At 47.6% G+C, this 18,523-nt stretch overlaps 1 protein-coding gene and 1 long non-coding RNA gene across 2 annotated transcripts in view; one reads left to right on the forward strand and one right to left on the reverse strand.

Moving 5' to 3' along the window:
* The window catches only part of LOC116946760 (SH3 and cysteine-rich domain-containing protein 3-like), a 35,242-nt gene that overhangs the window by 4,716 nt on the left and 12,003 nt on the right, over positions 1-18,523 (forward strand). The window contains exons 2-10 of the mRNA XM_032961951.2: positions 5,006-5,306; positions 8,794-8,906; positions 10,318-10,399; positions 11,970-12,091; positions 13,361-13,439; positions 14,641-14,705; positions 15,175-15,284; positions 15,646-15,697; positions 15,879-16,016. Of these exons, the coding sequence (XP_032817842.1) occupies positions 5,006-5,306; positions 8,794-8,906; positions 10,318-10,399; positions 11,970-12,091; positions 13,361-13,439; positions 14,641-14,705; positions 15,175-15,284; positions 15,646-15,697; positions 15,879-16,016 (1,062 nt within the window). The remainder of the gene's footprint in view (positions 1-5,005; positions 5,307-8,793; positions 8,907-10,317; positions 10,400-11,969; positions 12,092-13,360; positions 13,440-14,640; positions 14,706-15,174; positions 15,285-15,645; positions 15,698-15,878; positions 16,017-18,523) is intronic.
* Positions 3,314-7,002, reverse strand: LOC142929302 (uncharacterized). Its single transcript, XR_012945540.1, has 2 exons — positions 6,210-7,002; positions 3,314-4,499 (listed from the first exon to the last, which is right to left on the reverse strand). It is a non-coding gene; the product is annotated as an uncharacterized LOC142929302 (long non-coding RNA).

An 18,523-nucleotide genomic window follows, 5' to 3' on the forward strand; every position in this document is an offset into this window, starting at 1 on the left:
CCACTTCCCCGTGTCATTTTAGAAATGTTTAGCAATCATCAGGCGCGTGAAGTGTGTAACCAGATGATTGGCATTGGAAAGGCAAGGACTTGTAAACACGGACAGGCGGACCGTGGTGAATCGCGATGGTTTGAGTTGGAGAAGCCCCCTACATTTGATCGACTCTAGTTTTCACGTTGTACGAGCGACGCACACGCCTACCTGGTACGTGAGTGAACATGAGCGCTGGGGAGACAAAGGCGTCCTGGCCCACATTCACCACCCTGTCATAATGCAATAACCGATCCTAATCGTTGCTCATTAGCAGCACTTGCCCGTGACTGCCTGTATGTCTTCAGACACTGGGTTGTGCATCCCACTGGCTGCAATGAAGGAATGCCATTCATAAACATTCTGGCAATTTTGATTCGAAGATTAAAATGGGGCTTTTCACGTGGCAGGTTCCTATCTGTAAAGCTAAGGCCAACCCTATAGTATTTAACCATACCATTAACCTCACCCTTCACCGGCGTCTGCACCATACACACCACACAGGTAGCTTGGGACAGCTGTTTCTGTAGTTCCATTCTCTCCACGCTGTCCAGCACACGCGCTGCCGGCTGCTGTGGTGACTTTAAGTGCACGGATCTAGGGACGATTTGGTTTAGGTTAACAACATGAGGAGGAATTTACTTACTCAGGAAGACACACTTTTCAAAAGGCCCCCTCTTGGAGTATTCTGCCAGCTCCTTACTACCTGGTTCCATGTGTAGGAAGGGAACCGGATGACAGCACACATCGGGGTGGTTTATATACCTCACAAAGGGATCACAAACCTACTTAATGCACTACCTCGTACAGGCACCTCGCTACCCCGGTGGCAAGATGTTAACTTCCTCACCTGGTATGGAGGAGGTCGTGGGTTTGATCCCGATCCCGACCCTGAGATGCGTGTATATTTGGAGTTTGCATGTTCTCCCCGTAGTTGGGTGGATTGTTCTCCGAGTCCTCCAGTTTTTCCCTCCACATTTAGAAACATGTGATTAGAGTATTTTGCTGCTATAAATGTCCACATGATAAGCCACTTCGTTGAGTTATCATTTTTGGTCAAGTACAGTGAGGGAAAAAAGTATTTGATCCCCTGCTGATTTTGAACGTTTGCCCACTGAGAAAGAAATGATCAGTCTATAATTTTAATGTTAGGTTTATTTGAACAGTGAGAAAATAACAACAACAAAAATCCAGAAAAACGCATGTCAAAAATTTTATAAATTGATTTGCATTTTAATGAGGGAAATAAGTATTTGACCCCCTCTCAATCAGAAAGATTTCTGGCTCCCAAGTGTCTTTTAAACAGGTAACGAGCTGAGATTAGGAGCACACTCTTAAAGGGAGTGCTCCTAATCTAAGCTTGTTACCTGTATAAAAGACACCTGTCTACAGAAGCAATCAATCAGATTCCAAACTCTCCACCATGGCCAAGACCAAAGAGCTCTCCAAGGATGCCAGGGACAAGATTGTAGACCACAAGGCTGGAATGGGCTACAAGACCATTGCCAAGCTTGGTGAGGTGACAACAGTTGGTGCGATTATTTGCAAATGGAAGAAACACAAAAGAACTGTCAATCTCCCTCGGCCTGGGGCTCCATGCAAGATCTCACCTCGTGGAGTTGCAATGATCATGAGAACGGTGAGGAATCAGCCCAGAACTACACGGGAGGATCTTGTCAATGATCTCAAGGCAGCTGGGACCATAGTCACCAAGAAAACAATTGGTAACACACTACGCCGTGAAGGACTGAAATCCTGCAGCGCCCGCAAGGTCCCCCTGCTCAAGAAAGCACATATACATGCCCGTCTGAAGTTTGCCAATGAACATCTGAATGATTCAGAGGACAACTGGGTGAAAGTGTTGTGGTCAGATGATACCAAAATGGAGCTCTTTGGCATCAACTCAACTCGCCGTGTTTGGAGGAGGAGGAATGCTGCCTATGACCCCAAGAACACTATCCCCACCGTCAAACATGGAGGTGGAAACATTATGCTTTGGGGGTGTTTTTCTGCTAGAGGGACAGGACAACTTCACCGCATCAAAGGGACGATGGACGGGGCCATGTACCGTCAAATCTTGGGTGAGAACCTCCATCCCTCAGCCAGGGCATTGAAAATGGGTCGTGGATGGGTATTCCAGCATGACAATGACCCAAGGCAACAAAGGAGTGGCTCAAGAAGAAGCACATTAAGGTTTAGAGATGGGCGGGGCAGCTAATGTTAATGTTGGAGAGGTCTCCGTAACCTGCAGTAGGTCTACACCAATCAAAGAGCTGTTTATAAAGGTCTAGAGATGCTTGTAAATGTAAGCTCGGAGAGAGCTCGGAAAGAGCCGTCGCCACATGGAGGTGGAAAAGGATGGCAAGCCGCCATTTACTAACACAGCTAACAGTGGCTGTGTTAGTGAATGTAACTCAGTCGAAAATAACTGCTCACATAGGTAGGGTAGGAAGGGAACATCACAGCCAGTTAGGACATAAACTGGTTACAAGCATCTCTAAAAACCTTTGTAAACAGCTCTCTGATTGGGGTAGACCTACTGCCGGTGTCAGAGCCCTCTCCTACATTAACATTAGCTGCCCCGCCCATCTCTAAACCTTTATAAACAGCCTGCCTCAGAAGCTTTCCCCCTCTTTTTTCACCTGATGACGATTGCTTGTGTTGCGATCGAAACGTCGTGATATTGTTATTATTTTTCTATCTACGTGGCTTTACCGAAAGACCCAAAGAATATGAATTCCTGCAGTCACGAAAGCTTTAAGTCAAGATCATTACAATGATTACACAACTGACTTTTAATATCGGGGAAAAATGAAAGACTTCCAGATTCTCCAAGGATTGCAGCCACCTTAGCAAAGAGGACAACCTGGGAGGGCAGAGGCTGCAGAGCGAAAGATCCATTTAATGTTTCACCCCTTTCTTGATCTCAACCAGGAGCGAGAGAGGCCTGCATTAGTAGAGCCAGTGTATGGGGTGTCGAGTGATGCTGCAGCGATAATTGTAAATCGATTCCCATGTTCATAGAGAATGGGATGGGGGGGGGGGTTTCTGATTTCCATCGTTCCCATCGGCTTTTTTTTTACCGCAGCAGGAAATGTGCTTTTCTTCATGCGAGCCGCACGCAGCATCCACATCGGCCTCACTGGCGGTCGGACACCGTGCCTTACGCACACTAATACTCATGCAGTATTAACGAAAGCTTTTGGAACTTAACTGCACTCCCTCCCTGCACAACGCTACAGAAATGCCAATAACGACGGCGCGTAGAGTGCACGCCGTGTAATTGAATGCGTAAACGTTTATTAAACCTCCGGGTCGACGTTTGCGATACACCTCGACTGTGACCCGTGAGTGAAATGCGAACACTTTAACGAACTAAAGTGGTGTACTATGGTGTAAGGCAAATGTTTAAATTTGCATAGTCTGTTAACAAACAAAAAAATCCGCATAGTCTCATGCCCTGGAGCAGCAGAAATAGAACCCTAACCCTGTTGTACACAGGCAGAATTTTTCAATTCCATAATTAGCGTGTACAAGTGAAGCAATCTTGTCACTCCACTGCTGGATGAAGGGGCTCCCCACACCATGCAGGGTTATTTTCCCATACTTCACCATGCTTCTCATTGTGGGTTCATATATGTGGAAGGCATAGATGTTGCAGCAGAGTACAATACAACAGTGGTTTTTGCGGAGCTGCTGTCTGCTGACAACATTTTCCCGCATTGGCCTGGTGGTTGGCAAGCACTAACCAGGCTTAAAATCCTGCTAAGCTTCTGGAATCTCACGTAATTGTGGTCGCATTCCTGAAGAAGTGGTCATAGGTGCATGTGTGGACTTGTGGTATAAACGAAACTATTTTTTTATTTTACCAGGTAAGGCCCACTTAGCTATATAGCTCTTTTACAGAAGCGACCTCGGCCACAAATGATAGTCCATCAAATTGACTCATCGTTTGGAAATTTATAGCAGCCAAATACTCTAAACGCATGTTGATTCTGAATGTGGAGGGAAAAACCCAGAGTACCCGGTAAAAAATCCACACGACCACGAGGAGAGAGACATGTAAACTCCAAATATACAGGCATGCGATCGAACCGACGACCTCCTGCACACCAGGCGAGGCAGTGAACATCTCGCCACCGCGGCGCCCCGTATGTAGTGATGGAATTTCCCTGCGGTTTGGACGTGTGTGTCACACCCACGCCGCACTGCGAGTGTGAGTGCCACCACACTCCGGATATTGCCAGTTGGCGGCGGTGGCATTGGTGGCGATGATGTCCTGAGTTTCCGGAGGCCACAGTCACAGAAAGGATGCTGCTCGAGGTTATTTCTGATCGAATTCCTCCGCGCCCCCCTGGGGTGACCGCTTTGAGTGCTGCCGGAGAGAGTGGGCCCAGTGTGGAGTCGGAGAAACGTCACGGAGATCGGAGCCCAGGGAGCGGGGAATTCGTGAGATTCCACGTGTTGACCTTGCAGAAACAAAATTATTGCCAGGGCCTGTCAGAGAGATTCTATAAGGACCACATTAATAAATAGTAATATGTTACTCAAATTCGATAACCTAATGTTTGGCTCACGTTGTTGCCAGATCTTCTTGCAGCAATTGTGCTACAAAAGAAGCACATTTATCTTCAGGGTTTACTACGTTTAGTGAGAGGAAATAGAGTGTGGTTCTATGAGTGCTGTCAAAATGCTGAAGTCTCCACTCTAAAAGGGGAAATTGAGTTTAATTTGTCATCTTCCTGGCTAAAGAGATAAAGGTTAAGTCAATTCCACCATTAATACTGTACAGTACTGTACGTGATTTTTTTTTAATCTACTTCAATTGGCAATCGCCCCAGCAGACAGGAGTCAGATATGAATCAAACTTCATAACCCCGGTGAGCTAAGCCTTCTAATGCTCTGGGCTATTTTCGTTTAATAGACGCTTCTGCTTCCATCTACTTCTCCATCTCTCTGCTCATGCGCCATGCAGCTGCAGAGGCTGAAGAAGTCCCTCTCGCTCAAGCCCAAAGTGCTCAACAAGCGCAACAAGAGCAGCCAGGAGGGCATTCTCCAGTGTTCCAGGCAGCAGCAGCAGCAGCCGCCGCCGCCACAACAGCAGCAGCAGCTGCTGCCGTCGCCCGCATCTAGCGGCGACCCTGAGGTGGCGCCGCAACCTCCGAGCCCAACGTACCCACGTGGCCAGCCGGGGCGTGCCGACCGGACCCACACCTTCCAGGAACACAGCTTCAAGAAGCCGACTTTCTGCGACGTGTGCAACCACATGATCGTCGGTACGTGACAGCCCGCACAGGGCCAGGGTGGCGTCATGGTACCGGCGCCACTCCGCGAAGAATTCGTCCGTGCCCCCCCGCCGCCCCCCCCCCCCCCCCCGAGAGGAAATCGGTGCGGCCGGCCGTTAGCAAAACTTTACCGGCGCCAAATTTCTGTATGTGGCCAATAAAAGTGAATTGTATGATAACGCACATTTTACGTAGTTATCACGTAAATACGTTTTATTAGATGTCTATTAAAAGTGCTACCTCAGCAGGTTCTGACAATATCCAGTCTTTATGTCTTATGTTTATTAGACAGGGCTAATTAAAAAAAATATCTCCAATTATTTCCAGTGCTGCTGAGAGGAAATGGGTCTAGACATATATTTCCAGGACAACTATGGCCCCTAATGCATCACATTGTGGCACTACTCAATGATACCTCGAGTCACATCAGGAGAATTTACCTTCTTACTCAGCAATAGGCAAATTATTGATGTGTGTTACAGTTTCCATTGAACTGCTACGAAGTAATAATGCCTTGCGTTTTTGACACTGAACTGAGCTCACGCAACAATACGCGTCAATGCGAAATGTATTGGAATCGATTGCTGTATTAACACATCTGAACCCATCCCTGCGAGGTCACATTGCCTGCGTCATTTCCGAATTTCCACAAATTCGGACATCAACACGAGCACCAATAGCTTGGAGGGATGAAGACGGAGGCTTTGGGGAGGAGGTTCAGAATCAGAAGCAGAATCTTTATTTAGACTGGAGGAATCCGATGAGCTATGAAGCTCCTTTTCACAGATGACCATCAGCCCTTCTTTCTACGTGGACAACAACAAACCATGCAGTGCAACCGTTATGGCTAAAAGTAAAAAATAAAGATACAATAAATAAATCATGATTCACTACCTCCTTCAGATGATGATTCTTCCGTGGTGGGACGGCCAGCGGAATCCAGAGGTCGCCGTTGTAATTCGATCTCCCGGCACGGCAGTTGAAACGACGGCCACGTTTGCGAACCCCGCCAGCCCTCCCTGCTTTTGTTCACTCGGCAGCAAAATATGGGTTCACTGCAGTTAGTCGATTGTCATGATTGCATGTGGTGGGGCAATATGTGGGTACGACAACCTCTATCCGAGATGTCGAGCCAGCGTGGAACTGAAGGCCAAACACCCTCTCGAGGCGCTCCTCAGAGATCACCTCTAGTGGGGGGCGGGGGCGGGGGGGGTCCCTTCTGCCAGCAGCGACACATCTACCGTTTTACCTCCACGACTCGATCAAATTCCTTGCGCTCTCACGTCCACACGAACTGTCCGTTTAAAACAGCTGCTCCCGAAGCGGGTTATTTGCGTTTGTTTGTTGACGTCAAAAAACCTCTTCCTAAAATGGTTTTGCCTCATTTGTTGTGTTCGCCTTTGGCTCTCAATTCATCTCCTGGGTCGTTCCGTGTTTTCTCTCTCGTTTTGTATGCATGACGCCTTTGGACACTTTGTGAAAGGCACTTTTCAAGTGCAAATTATTATGATTGTCATTATTTGCTTGGAAGGGGCCGTTGCCGTCGGGGGGGGGGGGGGGTGCGGCGGGAAGATGGCTCGCGCCGAGCGAGCGAGAGGCCGCGCCGAGCGAGCGAGAGCGAAGTGATGCTCTCGCAGTGCCAGCGCATGAGTAGATTTACACGCACCTCTGTTTGGCATCACCCCATAGGCCGCCAGACTTGGAACTCATAAATTTCGTACGTTGCACTTATTTTGTGTTCGTAGGCTGCCCATGTGCATGATTGCATACGATTAGGTTTTTTTCCGGCATCTGAAGCTTTAAAAAGCCATTTGATGTTTATGATGATGTGAAATAAATGGGCCCACATGTATGACACACTCTTTAAGGCTTAATATTAAGTTTCTGTCCGTTTTCAATTGCGCCCCGTGCTTTTTACAGCTGACGGTTCTGGCAATCTCACATTAATAATGCTCTTGAGAACCAGCAGTCGAAAGGGGTCAGTATTCTAAACGCCATCGTGTGCGTGAAATAAAAAAAGGCACAGCGACATGTCCATAAATGCTGAAGGAATTGTCGGCTAAGGGAACAAAATGAAGTGGTAACAGTCTTCTCGAGGTTTACTGGCATGGTTTAGGTCGGTTGGCTACATACGGTATGAAAGAAGTTGATACATGCATACATGCTTGCCCTCATCATCGTCGTATCGTTCGTAATGTACCTCCCTCGACATTTCTCAACACTAATCCCTTGTACTCAGTGCTTCACGGTTGGTTGTTGCGGGCCAAAGGAAGGCCGAAAATAGGTTGTCCTCACTTGACTCTACATCGTCATCATCGGCCATGGTTAATCCACTGCTAGATACAGCCCTGAAGATATATACACAGCTCTCGTTTATTTTAAACGGATGATTGAATCCTCGATCATGGCTATTTATTTATTTATGTGGGTAGCCTGCAGGAGGTGAGATGCTTTATGGCGACTCGCAGACACGACCACTTGCTCACGACACAGCAGCTGTGCCAAGGAAATGCATCTTAACTGGTGCTGTAGGTGATGATGGCGATGATGCAGTAAAGAAGAGGCGTATGTGGGTGATTAGGCGAGGATGATGGTGGTAATGCTGTGAATCATGACCATATGTTTGGCTAAAGCAGCTCGGTAATTGTGGTAATAACGGCAATTATATCAGTGACACCGCAGACAGACTCTCACCTTTAAGCTGGTGTTTTAGTCTGTAAATGGTATTAGTGCCTTGCTTTGCTACGATGGGCTGCAACAGTGACTTAAAAAGTAAATAAAAAATCAGATTAGACCTGTGTGTTAAGTTTATTCTCAGTGCCATACTACATTGATTTCTGCTGTTCAGATAATCGCAGGTCACAGGTCAGGCACATTGATTGCTGCCCTTTATTTAACCAAGTTAGGGCCCAATGAAAAGCATTGTATTCCAGCCACGAGTGACCCCTCAGTAAACCAGAGCGTTATGTTTTCATGCAGTGTTTTAGTTGCAGGTAATTTTAGTTTTGAACATCACGCAATGTGGAAAATGTCACGTGAATCTGTTTTTATGATTATTTTGTTCCCTTTTTCAGTGACTTCAATTTTGCTTTTGGTATCTTGTCATCTGGAGATGTTCTATTCCAAGCAGTGCTCCGCATTGCAATCTAACCGATATTTTTACTTCTGAGGGGTGGAATGTTGCCTAAGTAAGTGAAAAAAAACTTCTTCAACACTATGGAATTATTTCAACATCTATTGCTTAGTTGAGCTAAGACTATCAACTTACCCAGCTTAAATCGCGGGTTGCTGAAACCCAGATTCAAACCCAGGTTCCTTGAGGGCTTTGACTCAAATGTCTCTGCCAGCTGAAGCACTATCTGCCTCATCACGTGACGTGAATCTTACCGCAGACCTCGGTGATTATGTGTTGACTGCTTGGCCGTCTGTTGCCTAATGGTGGTGGCGGTGGCTGTTTTTGGCGTGTGTCCACCAACAGGCTCGGGCGCCAAGCCCCAGAGCAAGATGGGTGTGCGATGCCGGGCGTGCAAAATGAGCGCTCACCACCGGTGCCAGGCGTGCGTCAGCCAGCAGTGCTGCGTGGGGAAAATGGTGCGTGCCCACGGACCCCCCCCCCGCCACACCCATCACAATCCCCACCTCATCGTGAAATCTTCCCTCTCCACTCGAAGCAAAGCACATGGGGATGGGGATGGGGGGGGCGGCTGCAGGAATAAATTCTGATGATTTCACAGCATTTACAATCAAGCCATTAGAAAATGTACATCGTCTATTTGTTAACACAGACGTTACTTTAAAACAGTCCTCCTTGGGATGCCTTTTCATTTTATGTATTTTGTTCACATCTATTTTTGCATTTGAGAGTAACGTTGATGTGCTGGGAGAAAATCCACGCATACCTTTAAACCCTACATTTCTAAGTTAGCAAACAGGGCTTCATTTTCCATATAATATTTTACAGGGCTCCCAACTCCCCAAACAGCTTTAGCTGAAATTAATCCTCGTCAGAACCCTGTCTGTAGCAGGGACGTGCGGTCAGGGGAGGCAGGGGTGGCAGATTCTGACTTGTCATACTCCAATGAAAGTAGCTGTTACGAAACGTAAAAAAAAGAATAATCAAATTAAATAAATATTAAGATTTTTCCACTGATCTGTGTTATAAATGTAATTTCTGTACGATTCCAATAATTTTTATAGTCAAAATCGCCAAATTTGCGGAGCTCTGCTGCAAATTCAGGAAGAGACGAGAGGTGAGGCAGCGACGAGCTCAGCCTCCCCTCTGATTGCGCAACCCCTCAGCAACTGGATGGAGCGCGGGCAATAAGTGCGTGCCTGTTACTATCTCTCTGTATGTCACCAATGTAATGTTTGTAGACCCCTTCATTTGATGTCCTCTCCTTCCATGCTCCAGGTAACTTATTTCATGTATGTGTATAAAGATATTCAGGCTCGCTGGTCTCGTCATGAAACTGCAATGAAAAAGCACCAGGGGAGGCAGCTATCACATCTGCCTCACTGAGGGGGACGTGGCTAACACGCCCCCCTCAGTGAGAACACGCCCCTCTTAATGAGGCCACGCCCCCTCCGTGAGGCCACGCCCCCCTCAGTGTGTGAATCTGGCTCTGACACTAGCCAGCCATTGACCTCACCGCACATCACTGGTCTGTACCATACCCTGCGATCACTCTGTTCCACCTGTACGCGACCTCAATTTGATCCATCGACTCTGCTTTCAAGTCACCGGGCCTACAGCTGTAACAACAGGGAATACGGTGGTGTGAACGTGTGGTGCATGCAACGCTTGTGCTTATCGTTGGGAATTAAACGAATACCCCCGATCGCACGTGCATGCGCCTTGACCGCTGTCCAACAAGCCGGGCCATTGGACTTCATCTCCGAGCGTGACCCCACGCCTGATGTCCCCGCGCACACGCGCACCGCAACGACAATTATGAATTGAGTGCCACCGATGTGCCGCGTCTCTGCTGCCCCGTGCATGCAGCCCAAGGGATTCAGGAGACACTACACCTCGCCCCTGCTGCTCAGTGGCCGCTACGCGTGCATCAAAGAGGTGATGCCCCTCGGTGAGAGCCTCCCCCCCATTCCTCCCCCCCCCCCCCATCGTGGTCACAATTGCGAGCGCGAAAGGTCGTACGTTAACGCGAGCGCTTGCGGTCGGTCGAACAATTCATCCCATGTGCCCGGCGATTCGATGAATTGTCACGATTGAAGGTCGCATTTTAACTTAGGAATCTTTTTTTTTTTAATCGTGCTGAATGGTAGTGTTTGCAAGGGCGACGTGAACTCATTCATCAGTATCAGCCATGGTCAATCCACTGCTGGATGTAGGTCTCCCCAAGGCAACATCATCTTTCATGATCTTGCGATAAAATAATACATCTAGAACCCATTACATGCAAATTATACAAATTGATTAACATCGATTTTTGCACACGCGTGGCAATGCATGTGTCCTGAGATTAAGAATTGATATTAATAGATTAATCAATACATGACTCTGCCCGTAGTGCTTATGAATTTAGAGGGTAGGGAGAATGGTGATGGAGTGAAGGAGTGATGGAGCCATCGTGTGAAGTACTATGATGTGTACTAGAATATGAGAATAGTTTAGGGTACCTTGCTAATTTAAAACTTTACAAGCAATCTTATAATCATGACTGCATATTGATCCAAGGGTTTAAATGTATACTCTATTCTAACACCCAACACATTCCTTTAGAGCCAACACATTCCTTTATAGTAAATCTTAACCAATTTGTTCCATATTCCATAGCATAAGAAATGGCATGAAAATGACCTGGATACGATGCCGAGACATAATTAAAATCTTTATTTAAACTGGGGAATTCAATGCACTGTGAAGTTATTTTTTCACAGATGTCCAGGCTGTTGTGCGTTGACAGAATCTTAAAACGTGGAATTAAACTGATAGGTATTTGATATTCCTAAAGCATATCATTTAGACGTTTGTGACAATGAAATGAAGAATATTTTTGGTTAAATTGTAAGTTGTTCGTCCACACCTCTGCCCATTATCTTCGTGAATAAATTAGGCCACGTGAGATTGGAGCAATAACATTACACAACCGATGTTTTCATATCATGGTGACTGATGGGGGGGCAAGGCGAAGGGCCGGTGGAGTCTGTGAGAGAAAGACTGAGTGGTGATTTTGAACAGGTAATCTCTTCGATATAATTATAATAATGCCATATAGTTAATAACAATGTCAGCCTTGGGTCAGAATGGAACATCGCCGATGTCCTGCAGTGTGAGTGAGGGTGCGATGTGATCGGGACTTAATTTCTCACTGATCATATTCCGGGTCGCTGGTCGACCGTGGAGAAGGTGGCACGTGGCTCGCGGCCATGGACATAGCGAGAGGCATCCCGGACGTGGCGTGCCAGCCGCAGACATTTTTCGGGTCACTGACCCAGGACAGGCTCGGCCGAAATGAAGCCCTGGATGTGACGGAGTGGGAAACGCGAGTGGGCGCGAGGCGCGGGTGACCGCGAGTGGGCACGAGGCGCGGGTGAGCGCGAGACGCGGGGTTTATGCGAGGCCATGGGCGAGCGTCGTACGCGGGGGTCGGCATCTCCCACCGGCGAAGGCGGCGTCCTCCTCTCGCCCCGCAGCGTCGGGGAACAAGTTGGACCCCGTGTACGAGGCGCTGCGCTACGGCACGTCGCTCGCGCAGCGCGGCCGCTCCAAGTCCGAGGCCGACGACCTCAACGACGACCCCAACGACGACCCTGCGGTGAGAATTCACTCGGCCAACCGGGAAAACCCGCAAACCCCACGGGAGCTTATGAGAGTCAACAATATCGGCACTAAATTTAGATTTAAAGCTTTCGTGACTGCAGTAATTCATATTCTTAGTTTTTTCGGTAAAGTCACGTTGAAGAGAAACAACAAAATAATAAAATATATATTTTATTATTTTGTTGTTTGAAGTCACGTTGAAGAGAAACAACAAAATAATAATATATATTTTATTATTTTGTTGTTTCTCTTCAACGTGACTTTACCGAAAAAACTAAGAATATGAATATCGGCACTGTTTTGCAGTATTTGGCGATACGCCATCCAGTGCTCTTCGTTTACCGTGCATGTGCTTTTTTTGCACACAGCGTTGGTGTACGGTGCTTTTTTCTGGAATGTTTTGCTATTTTTTTCATGGATTTTCTGTTTTCACAGTCACACATAGTCACTTTAAGGTGTTTTTCTTGTTCGTGTTTTTGTTTTTTTGTTTGTTGCGGTTGCACCAGATTCAAGAGCCGAATGGCTCACAGGGCTCTACCAAAATAAATTAACTGAAAATGAAGAGCAGAGACCCCAAGGGGTACCGATTATTGCCAGTTCCTGTCACTCAGCTAGTCATTCTTCTTTTAATAATTATTGTAAACGGGCGTCCAAGCTTTAGTATCTGCAGAGATATATATATAAACATCCAAACAGATGGAAATACATAGGTATGCTTTCTGGAATTCAGGGCCCTCGCAGATAAGCTATTGTTAGCCATATAATGAGACGAGGAAAGCTCTTTCTCCAATTACCGTATGCTCGTCCATCAGCCGATACAGCCTGCCAATTAACTATTGCTTGTATCGTGCATATTGTGAAGTGCACTGTGCGAAAGACGGCCAACATACCTCTCAGAGCACATTATCACACAGGGGACGGCAGTGGTCTATTGGAAGAAGCCGTCCAAAAGACCACTGCCCGGGCAAAATCAACTGATTTTGTCCGGATTAATGCACATGTTGTTCAGGAAATGACTCCTGCCTACGATCGGGTAATATCGATTCCTCACGGCACTGTGCGAGCGTCGGTCGCCGTGCTGCGAGTCGCCCGCCACTCCACGTTGCTGCGCGGTCCTGCACCACGCGAGCCCCACCGGCGTACGGCGCGGTAAACACGGCATGTGCATCCCCCCCCCCCCCATTACCCCCTCACCCCCCTTCCCCCCCCGCGCCGCGCTCGCTCGTCACGCTCGTCACGCGCGGTTCCTGCGACGTCGCCGCAGGAGCTACCCGAGGTCCCGGAGGAAGCAGACGCCGACAGTGAGAGCTCGGAGACGGCGCGCGGCCCAGACGGCGGTGGCGGTGAGCCCAACTTGTACCCCCGCCCCCACCGCCTGCACTCTGAGCCCACCCCCCTACCCAGTCTGCCTGTCGCCCCGTCAGCTTGTCACCCGGCTCTTCCACCTGCTAGCAAGATGTGCGTCATTGTTGCAGACAAGGGTCAAAAGCGTCCCCGTGTTCGCCCAGGCGATGGGCAGCACTCGTCCCTGATCTCTGTGGGTGGCTTTGAGTTGGTGGTGGAATTCCCGCACTCCCGTGGTGAAGACGGGCCTCTCCGCGGTAGAACCACCGTCATTTTAGCACCACATATGGCCAATAACACCGGGAAGTGCCAATAACACCGGGAGGTGCCCAGTGGAACCACCCCTGACATGTATTGGATTTGACCAAAGTTGGGGTTTTAACTCTTGATTCACGTGAGCAGTCCTGCAGCTCCACCAACTCAGCTATATTTAATACGTAATGTACAGCCTCTTGTCAAGCCACTGTGTTGGATGAAGGCGTCTCCACACCATGCCAGTCATGGGGTTTATGTGACCGTACTTAAGCACACTGCTAAAAAAGTAAGGTTGGTGACCGGTGATGGGGGACAGTGGAGGATGGTCAGGTCTGGTTCAGATATAATTCACCACTGATGTTGACTGTGGCTACGAATCAAACTCAGCTTTCTGGGTGTTGCAACGATTGCACCACCGCTTGAGCCCAACGCGGCTATAAACAAAGCCATTAAGGTGCTTACGTGATGATGTCCGTTATCGGCCACGCTCGTGTATTCCTCGTATGTAATGATATTCTTCTTGTGTGCTCCGTAAGCCTAAGGGTGTTTGGTTGACATGGTGTCAAACACACAATTCCATCAGGCCCCACTTGGTCACGTATTACGTGCTGTGACTTGACCAAGCTTTCAACTTGAAAAAAAAGGAAAGTTTGACCGTTTTAAATGTTACACCTCAAGAGTTGATTGATATTGCTTGTACCATTATGTACACTGTCTTAGCCATGGGGATTTCCGTCAGCAGGGGAGGACATCAGCCGAATTTGTAAACAATTACACAGCACATCCAGACCGCAGAAGCACCTAAATACTCTGGGTTGTTTCTGTTCATTGGACGTAATCAGTTGAATGTAAAAAAAATACTCAGGTGTAACGCTATATGAGGCATTGCTCAGCACTCGCTTGATTACGTTTATCACAAATTGTGATTGTGCACTGTGCTCTCAGTGTTTCACACCACAGAGAACGGCCTCCAGAAACTCAGCATTCATGAACAAAAGTGGGGGTCCCTGGTGAGTGTCATTTGCTTGTGTGTGTGTAGCTCAATACTCTGGGGTGTGTCATATCTAAAGGCCTAGATATACGATGCAATTTCAGAACCATCGATGGGAATGTGATTGCATGGTGCTGGATTGCACCCCATCGATCCAAAGCAATTTTCTAAGATGAAATACCCACAATGTATTACTTCCAGCTATAACTGCGTCATAAAATCAAAGTGAAAAATAGCAAAGTTGCTCCAGTCTCAAGTGGCATTGGGATTGTGCTTATCTCCATTGGCTGCCTGAATCATTCATGTTCTTTCCATATTCCCGTGGCTGATGCCAGTTAATCCACAGGACAATCACAGTTTGTCACTTTCCACAAAATTGGGCGTAAAGTTCTCAAGCCGCAGTGCCGCCCAGCCAGGTAATAGAACAATGACCGGCGATTGTGTCTGCCGGGATAATGCTGATGACCCTTGACCCTCTCTCTCTACAGCGAGGGAGGCAGGCGGCCGCCGCCGCTGCGGGGCGGTACTTTGGGCAGGCCTACACGTACGTGGTGCTGTACAAGTTTGTGGCCCAGGAGAAGGATGATCTGCAGCTCACGTAAGAACGGCCTTCCTCCCCTCGCTCTGAAGATGTTGCCGAACACGTGGTTATGCACTTCTCCGCGTGCTTTCAGTCACGCGCGCTATGACTTGGGTGTCGCCTGGGTGCATTGTTGGCTTTGGCTTTGAGGCCCCCATGGGAACACGCTGGGTTTCCTGGAGACCCCTGAAACCTGACCTCCCAGCAACTGCGAGGAGCAGCATCCAGCAGGATCCCAGCTTGTGTTTATTATTTCTAGCGTTACGGCAGTAATTGTTGTTTTGTCTTATAATATATGCATGTAAATTGAATTTTGTTTCTATGTCGGTGTTGCCATTGTTATTAAGAGTTTAATGAAAACGTATTTGTTTTCCTGCAGGCCAGGCCAGAGGCTTATTGTGATTGATGACTCCAATGAAGAATGGTGGAAGGTAATGACCACAATACGATTACGTACAAAGCAATTACTCATTGCTCATCACCACGATACACAGTTACAACGCGCAAATAAATTTCACTATTTAATTTTAGACTTTGTAATTTATTTATGCTGTTGAACCTCTCAATTAGGAGATAATTATTTGCACACTTTATATCTTCCTGGCTTCACAGGGAAAGATGGGGGACAAGTTGGGATATTTCCCGGCCAACTTTGTGATACGCGTGCGAGCTGGGGAGCGCGTCCTCCGCCTGTCACGAACCTTCGTGGGGAACAAGCAGCTGGGCCAGATTACGCTCAAGCAGGGCCAGGTGAGTGCCGAGTGACCGCGCTGAGTGCTGTGCATCAGGCTCTGGCCGGCCCCCCCTCCCTACAAACAATGCCGCCCCTCCGAGCGGCGGGGTTCAGTGATCACCACCCGTGGCAGTTGCTCGTTAATTATTCATGAACCGATGGTCGCACTTTGATTCGACAAAAATATTGAGTTGCGACCTCGTTGCCAAAATTGCCATGCGACATTGCCCGACCCTTGGTGTGCCGGGGGACGCTGCAGTGCAGAGCAAATGACGGCACCTTGTAAAACTGACACCGATCGATGTGAAATCAATGTGCCACCAGTGAGCACATTCTTTAACTCTCGCTTCGATACCAGACTCGTTAACGAGGCCATTGATTCGCAAATGGAAACGTTTTAGTGTGGCAGAGGGTTAAGGTTAGCGATACAGTGAACAATTTTGCGGAGTGTCGTAGAGTTACGGCACGAGTTGTGGCTAACATTAGGGCTGCGCATTAGAGCGGGAACAAGCAGACAGAGTTATAGTTAGAGATTGGATCTAAGCCGTTGAAATGAGCAATGTTTCCTTTTGGCAGTATTTTCACCGCAGGTCTCTATTTTGAGTGTTACGGCCCAGTCCTGTGATGGCTCCTCGTTATTTATTTACGACGGGGCTCTTAAAAGACCGGCAGCAGCCTCCGACCCGCGAATGAGTGCCTTCCTATTTGTTTTTTTTTCCACGGAGCTGGACGGCCGCCCACCGCATCATCCTTGCCTCGTGGCATGAAGGCGTTCGCGGACCTCGGCGTCGTTGCGTTCGCTACGTTGCGGAGAGTTGCTCTAAAAATACAAACACCAAACAGCGCTCGCGCGGCCGTGATTGATTCGAGGAGGTGCAACGAGCCTCCCAAGTGGTTGGGTGCTCCGGTCAATAGTTTCGTTGTGTTTTTTTACTTTGCTTCACATTTAGCTGTAGGTTTCAACCATTGGCTGAACAGCACCGTTAGGATGTCATCTCGGCCATTACAACTGGCAGTGTTTGAATTACTCGCATACAAAATCACCACGTATGCTTCTTCCTCGATTATTAAAGGGACAGCTGTTTTTTTAAGTTATTTTTTTAAATTTGATTTTACACAGTGTGTATTTGTGACTCATGTAGATAATTGTTTACATTTTTGATTAAAAGGGGTTTTGTGATATCTTACAATCTGTACAGATTATTTCACCTTTTTATATGAAACAGTCGTTGTTTGAGTTGTGCCATTGAAGTTTCCCCCCGCTTCTCCGTGGGTTCCGTGGTGCCGAGTTGTTAACTACCTCGCAGTGTATGCAGATGGTTGTGGGTTCGATCCCGACCCTGACGCCTGTAGATTTGGAGTTTGCGTGTTGTCTCTGTGATTGCATGTATTTTTCTGCAGGTCCTCCGGTTTTTCCCCCCACATTTAGAAACATGCATTTCGAGTGTTTGTTCGTTATACATTTCCACGCGATAAGCCACTTCGTGGAGCTGTAATTTGTGGCCAGGTCGCTTCTAAAAATGAGTTATATAGCTCCGTGGATTTCAGTCCTTCACGGCGTAGTGTGTTACCAATTGTTTTCTTGGTGACTATGGTCCGAGCTGCCTTGAGATCATTGACAAGATCCTCCCGTGTAGTTCTGGGCTGATTCCTCACCGTTCTCATGATCATTGCAACTCCACGAGGTGAGATCTTGCATGGAGCCCCAGCCCGAGGGAGATTGACAGTTCTTTTGTGTCTCTTCCATTTGCGAATAATAGCACCAACTGTTGTCACCTTCTCACCAAGCTGCTTAGCAATGGTCTTATAGCCCATTACAGCCTTGTGTAGGTCTACAATCTTGTCCCTGACATCCTTGGAGAGCTCTTTGGTCTTGGCCATGGTGGAGAGTTTGAAATCTGATTGATTGATTGCTTCTGTGGACAGGTGTCTTTTATACAGGTAGCAAGCTGAGATTAGGAGCACTCCCTTTAAGAGTGTGCTCCTAATCTCAGCTCGTTACCTGTATAAAAGACACCTGGGAGCCAGAAATCTTTTTGATTGAGAGGTGGTCAAATACTTATTTCCCTCATTAAAATGCAAATCAATTTATAACATTTTTGACATGCGTTTTTCTGGATTTTTTTTGTTATTTTCTCACTGTTCAAATAAACCTACCATTAAAATTATAGACTGATCATTTCTTTGTCAGTGGGCAAACGTACAAAATCAGCAGGGGATCAAATACTTTTTTCCTCGCTGTATATCCCATGCCTCTTTTCCAAGACACGTGTTGTAAAGTAACCCTTCCCGTCAACGTAGCTACGTTTTCACCTCTCCACGATAGCCCGACAGCATGCTCTGTGTTGGCGTAAACCTTCAACAACTTACGAAGCAATTTTTTGTACCGTGACAGTGTTTCCCGTACTTTGCGAGGCATGGTCCAATGCAGCAAATCTCTCCTACATCGCGAGGCTGCATCGCCACGCACTGCAGCAGGCACTTAGTTCTGTTTGTATAGGGAAGTGTATCGACACGAGCGCAT

This window comes from Petromyzon marinus, chromosome 2 (genome assembly GCF_048934315.1).
Source record: "Petromyzon marinus isolate PM22_M1 ecotype Great Lakes invasive population chromosome 2, UKy_Petmar_22M1.pri1.0, whole genome shotgun sequence".
In the NCBI taxonomy this organism is placed as follows: Eukaryota; Metazoa; Chordata; class Hyperoartia; order Petromyzontiformes; family Petromyzontidae; genus Petromyzon; species Petromyzon marinus.